This window comes from Lacerta agilis, chromosome 7 (genome assembly GCF_009819535.1).
Source record: "Lacerta agilis isolate rLacAgi1 chromosome 7, rLacAgi1.pri, whole genome shotgun sequence".
NCBI lineage: Eukaryota > Metazoa > Chordata > Lepidosauria > Squamata > Lacertidae > Lacerta > Lacerta agilis.
Window position 1 is genome coordinate 11,327,643 of NC_046318.1, and position 6,574 is coordinate 11,334,216.

Sequence of the window (6,574 nt, forward strand, 5' to 3'; positions counted from 1 at the left end):
AGGCCCCACACATAACCCAGAGATGCATTTTAAATAAAAGGACACATTCTACTCATGTAAAAAACACACAGATTCCTGGACCGTCCACAGGCCGGACTTAGAAGGCGATTGGGCTGGATCCGGCCCATAGCTGTCAACCCTCCCTGCTGTTTCCCAATGCTATAATAAGGGAATTTCCCGCAAAAAAGGAAAAGGTTGACAGCTATGATCCAGCCCCCGGGCCTTAGTTTGCCTACCCATGGTCTATAGCAGTGGTGCCCAAACTTTTTTCCAAGAGGGCCAGATTTGATTAAGTGAAGGGCTGTGGGGGCCGACCAAAGGGCCAACCAAAGTTATTGACCTTTTTTCTTTTAGGATTGAAGTTGTTGAGGGCTTTTTTAGGATTTTACCCCAGGAAATAAACTGCCACAAGGGCCGGATTAGGCCCCCGAAACGGGTTTTGGACATGCGTGTTCTATAGCAATACCTGGCATTTTGGGGCAGCTGCTTAGGCCTCATAATTCTGATGGGGCCTTACTGGTGCCGATACGTGTCCCGGGGACTCTCAAATGGGGCACCTATGGGCCACCTATTTAGTTTCCCTGCAATGCTGCGAAAGGCCCAACACAGAGCCACCACCCACTATGGCTGCCTGGGAAACCCCTGCATAGTGGGCAGTGGGCACACAGGTGCCCCTCAAGCCGAAGGCTGGACCTCTTTATTCAGGACGGATCAGTGCTAAAACTCTAAAGTCAACTGAATAACCGGACCTCAGATTTCTAAACATGCAACCACCAGTGAGACTATATTCACAACTCTGTATCACTAGCCTTGTTGTTCCTGGTCCATGACAGTAAAAAAAATAATGTTTGTGTATGTGCTTTCTGTAATGGTAGGTAGTGAAATGCTATGTGGCAATGAGCATTTACAATATTGGACACCCAGATGAGAAAAATGCCTTGAAAATCTGGGGTGAGTGGGAATACACAAGTTTGTTTTTATTTCAGGGATTATTTAGAAGCGCATTCCCCACAAGGGCGCACAAGATAGCTCAGCTGGTTAGAGTGTGGTGCCGATAACGCCAAGGTTGCAGGTTTGATCCCTGTATGGGGAAGCTGCATATTCCTGCAATGTACAAGGTTGGACTTAAGGATTCTCAGGGCCCCTTCCAACTGAGACCCCCGGGTATAGGGTGGTATATAAATTCAATAAAAAATACTGTAATAATAATAACTCAACAATTCTATGATTCTATGAAAAGCAGCTAGCTCATATAGCTGGCTAGCTGTCATACAATGGCCTTGTTTATTTTACTCTGTTAAATGAGGCACAGTACAATGTTGTAGTAGGAAGTAATTCCTAATATAGAGTAATTCTGCCTAAGGTAACATTAGTAAGAAGACTACCAATCACAGGTAGAGGCACTGGTTGCCAACACTGTCCTTACAGGTGTCGGTATTTGAGAAAGTATAGCACAATCATTATTTGGTTGCACTTGCACATACTATGCTATTCCCAACACATCAAAACTACTGCCCCAATTGTTATAACCACCTCCAATAAGCCTGCAGCACTCGCGGTCCCAGGTATGTCTTTGACAGTACTGTATTAGAAATTAGCCAGGCGCTGGGTGCATTTTGTGACTGGTGTGGGTCCAACTGCGACTACCTGGAGATCTATGGATGGGTTTGCAACTGGGGAAAGCAAGATGTTACTTAAGAGAAGGAGGGTCTGAAATATTCTCCTTGAAGCTTGAATTTGTTTCATTCTGGATTGCTTTATCTGATGGTTTAATGGGTTGTAAACAGTTTTGAAATGTTTTTCTTTAAAATATAAAGCGGTGTAGAAATGATATGAATGACAGTAAGTAAGTAAGTAAGTAAGTAAGTAAGTAATAATAATAAACTCCATTGCAAAAACAAAACAGCACCTAGACATTACATTGTGGCGACCGTAACCTAGGTTTAAGGTGCCATTTGGGGGTTATAATATACAGTATAGCTGAGTTTCTAACACTTGTTTTTTTATATGCTACCTGTAGCCAAAAAGAACTGTAGTTCAACACATAAGTATGACATTTATTGGCGATTGCTGCCAGTTTAGGTGGCTTTAAACAAAGGGCTATCAGCCCCCACCCCCGCCCCCATAGCTACACAGAACAGAGGCAATATACCTCTAAATACTAGATACATACTGAGGACAAAGAACAATGACTCAGTACTTAGCACTTACAAGTATCTGGCTGCCACCACTGACAAAATCAAACTGAATTAGGTGGACCTTGCTCTGCAAAGCAATTCTTGTAAGAAGTGACTGATAACTCAGGAGTGTGGGGTGGTCACACTTTGAGCCGATTATGCCTAATTCATTTGCAATGCTTTCAGAAGTGCAGAAGGGATTGGCTATGGCTTCCTAGTTAGCTCTGATTCAGTAAATTTGCAAGAAACCAGAAAACACTAAAAGGTTATGAATTTAAAAAAACCCACTGACATTTTCTCTCTTGATTGGGAGATTTTGATTTTTTTTTTTTTGTTGTTCTAAAAGAATAAACCCAGTTGGAATATACTGATATTTTTACTGGGTCCCCATCTGTTGTTGTTGGGAGTCTGCAGGCGTTGTATGCTGTATGTATGTTGTAAACGACCTTTTCACCAAGTAGAATGGGAAGGGGGATTAAGAACAGAGTAGGCACAGAAGCCAAATGCTTGCCCCACGCTTCTCTTGAGATTCACATAACAAAATGCAGCCAATTGCTCACTTGGATCTGACAATGGTACATTGGGGGGCAACAAGCTTAAAAGTAAACCTTGGATTGTTGGGTCACTAACAGTCTCCCAGGTACCCCAGTAAGATTTTATGGTTGAAGTGGAATTGTTATATGAGGCCATTATCTACCTAATAGATTTAGAGGAGAAAAATGTACTGTGCTTTTCTAACTTTGCATGCATTGCTTCCCTTTCAAGCATCTTTATTATGTTCCGTTAGGGTGGGGGGGGGAAGAGAGAGAGAATGAGATAAAGAATTATTCGATTCTACAAACAGTAAAAATAGGTTTGTGTGTGTTCTGTATAATAACAGCTAGCTGAAAGTCTTAAGTGTAAGAAGCCACATGTAAAAACCATACACATACCACATTGCTATTTCCATCCCAGCCCATAATCCCCATTAACTCCCACTATGATGCTATGAAGAGTGCCCTGTAGTCAAAGATGCATCTTCTTCCTCCTCCAAGAAAACTCAAGATCAGTTAACACAAATTAGTTACACATCAGCACCCTATAACTACCATTTTGCAACCACGCTTTCCATTTTCAGTGCATCCTTAAAGAGGGAAGCAGTTTCTCATTCATACTGCGTACTGTTGAGTACAATCCTTTCTTGAGAGTAAGCCCCATTGAATTCAACAGAGCTTGCTCCTGAGTATATCTATATAGGATTGCACTGCGAGATGATGAACTCAGAAGAGCAGCAGCTGGCCTGGATGAACTGTAAAGGAGCAACAGTGACTCTGGGTGACTTAATGTGGAGTACAATATTGTGCTCTTAAATATGTGACGCAGGGCTCCCTCCTTCTCAGTGGCTCGGGAGGGAGGAAAGGGCAGGGAAATACAAGTCACACCTTTAACACACATGCATTCTGGGGGATTCTTTTTCCATTCGCTTTTTTGAATGAACCAGCAGTTGAAAACATGAGCTACCCAGGAGGTGCATCAACCTTTGTTCTCTAGCATTTGCTAATCACTCTTACACAGAGTTTAGTGCTGCCCAAAGAGTACTTAACACTGCCTAATGAGAGATGCTGCCCTGGTCAACTGAGCAGTAACACAAAAGGAAAAACACTCTGCCGCTCATCAACACAGCAGTATCAAATAATGCAAATATCAAGGAACTCAAACTTAGCACTCTGGCACTCAAAGGAATAAGAGCTATTTTACACATGGCACAGCTACAAACCTGGGTTTGCAAAAGTGTATACATGCAGCAAAAAGCCACAGACAGTCCTAGCACTCTAATGAAGATGCTGGGTATGAATTTCTTTAAACACCTGTTCACCACATGCATGCTTTACATTTTTTGGTGTACATTAAAAATATATAGTAGTATACCTTTAAAAAAAAAACCACTACAGCATGTGAAGCATCTTTGGTGGGTGCAAACACCTGAAAATTACAGGTGCTTCCCTGCTCTCCCATTCATTGACCTAAGAGTGTTCATGTTGGTACCCAAGCAAGCAGAAATACACAGCTGAAATGCACACAGTTGTTTACTGCAGAAAACTACCAGAAAACCATTTCTCTTATCCTGCAACTAAAGAATAACAGGGCCGGCTAATGCTAATACAGTACTATAGGATTAAAACAATAGGCTTTCAAAGTCTACTCTGCAGAAAACAACGTTTACACAAGTCCTAACAAGCAAGGCCTCACTTCTAAGCAGAAGTGTTTGGCAGCACGATCCCTTTCCAGCTCTCCTCCCCACCCCCAAATGCACGCACTCACTCACTCTCTCCTAATGCTATAACACAGCATCCTCAGTAATCCAAGGGCAGCTTAAGTGAAGCAAGCAAGAGCTGACACCTTCCCACCGCTGGCTCATTGGTGGCCGAAGGGGTTAGAGCATCACCTGCTTTTCTGTGAAGGGGGGGGAGACCATGAGTAGGGAAAAATAATATGGATGCCTGCAAAAAAAAAGTTTAGCACCTTCAGTCCTCACCCACAACCACAACTCCCCAGCAGGAGTGGGAAATCAGCAATTAAGGGCAGGCTCATTTGGGATCACTGAGACTTGCTTCCGAGTAAACATACACAAGCTTGAGCTGTGAGCAAATGAATTTCTAAAGGTTTCTGCAAAACAACGTGCGTGCAACACCCATAATCACCACCTCCAGCCTGAGCATTATTTAGCACTAATGAACAATGGACCTGACATCCGCCCAGATTGCAGAAACTCAGCGGAGGTGTCCTATTAAATGTATGTACTGTAGTCATTACTTAGTGGCATTCCAAATTACATAATTCTTCTGTGACTAGCTTTTCAGGCCTTTGCTGCATCCCCAGTTAACAATGATGCCTAAGAGCCTGGAGAATGAAAAGCACATACATTGGGTAACAGCAAAAGCCCCTTCCTGCAAGACGCAGGAAGATGAATGGCTGTTTTGCATTTATAATCGTGGCATGAATCAGCCCCCAAAGCAGGTCTGCTGTGCCTTCCTCAGTGTTACATTTCCCCCCTCCCTCTGGTTGCTTTTTTGCATTGCACACCCCCTCCAGCCCATCACTACAATCCATACACCCCCCCCCGCCCCGCCCCGCGCCTGGTCTCTGGCTGTCCTCTGTTCCTTGCATGTTCTGGAAAAGGAAAGCCGGCTGGCTTCTGACATTCAAATATCCAGCCAGCGCTTTGTTGCTCTCCGCCAGAGCTTCTGGGCTCCCGAGGAGTGCGCTGCGCGTTTTGTCATCACTCAGCATTAGGGAGCCTAAAAATAGACCGGGCAAAAGCACCGTAGCAACCTTGCAGGCGATTTGCATCGCCCAGCGACGGCTTCCTTTCCCCGGGAGTACGCAGGAAAGAGTTGCAAATAAAAATAAAAATAAATCCACAAACTGAAAAATAATGGGCGGCTATCTGGCCGCGGGTGGCCTCTTACCTGCTCCCCGAAGTCGATGGCTATGTTGGTGATGCCCAAAGGGACCAAGAAGCGGATCAGGGGCCAGTAGTTAGTGAGCGCCGGAAATTTCACCATAGTCCCAGCTGCGCGGTGACCCCAAACACATCTGCCGCAGCGGGGAGGCTGCAAGGTGGGAAGGCGGTGAAGACGAAGGCAGGAAGGGAGAAATGAGGCGCTTCTTTACGAAAGAGCCTTGTGGCTTTGCCAGCAGAGAAGGCGATGGTGCGCCCAGGCGGAGGCAACGGCAGCAACTGAGCGCAGCAGCTCCTCTCGCGTCCGCCTCCCTGCTGGTCTGGTGCGCCGGGTGTCTGTGCTGCTCCCTTTAGCAAGAAATCCCAAAGACCAAGTCCATCCCTGTCGCCGCCGCTGCTGCCGCCGCTGCCCTCCTCCCACACAATGGTGATCCGCTGCTGGTGGAAAAAAAAAGAGGAGGGACGCCGCCGCCGGCACCAGCACCATCGCCGCCAGAAATTTCTCTGGGCACTTTTTCCATTATCAAGAACCCGGAGGGCAAAAAAAACAAACAAACAAGCGCGCGTAATTGTGCCTCGCTTTTGCGCCTCGCCTTGGTTTAGGCTAGCCGGCTGCAGGAAGAGGATGGGAGCCGCGGGGAGGGCGGCAAGGAAAACAAACCACCACCACCCATCACCGGCGCAGAGATCAGACAGGATCTGCGCGGCTGCCTGTCGTCGTCCTCCTCCTCCTCCACTACCACTACCTCCTTCTCTCCTTCCTCCGCCTCTTCTTTCCCCCGGGTGAGCGGTGGGGAGGGGAGCGGCAGAGTCTGCTTGCTGCTGCTGGCGGCGGCGGAGGGAGAAAGCAGGCTAGAGGAGAGGCCGTTCAACACAAGCAGGCCCTGCTCTTCTAAAATTAAAAAAAATAATTAAATGTTATTTGGGTTGCTGCTCTGCCAGTGTTCCATAAGCA

The 6,574-nt window shown here is 46.0% G+C and overlaps 1 protein-coding gene across 1 annotated transcript in view; it reads right to left on the reverse strand.

Annotated features, from left to right (window-relative positions):
* ANKH (ANKH inorganic pyrophosphate transport regulator) overlaps positions 1–6,358 on the reverse strand; it is a 123,782-nt gene extending 117,424 nt beyond the window's left edge. The window contains exon 1 of the mRNA XM_033154377.1: positions 5,627–6,358. Within this exon, the coding sequence (XP_033010268.1) occupies positions 5,627–5,722 (96 nt within the window). The 5' untranslated portion in view covers positions 5,723–6,358. The remainder of the gene's footprint in view (positions 1–5,626) is intronic.
* Between the last annotated feature and the right edge of the window lie 216 nt (positions 6,359–6,574).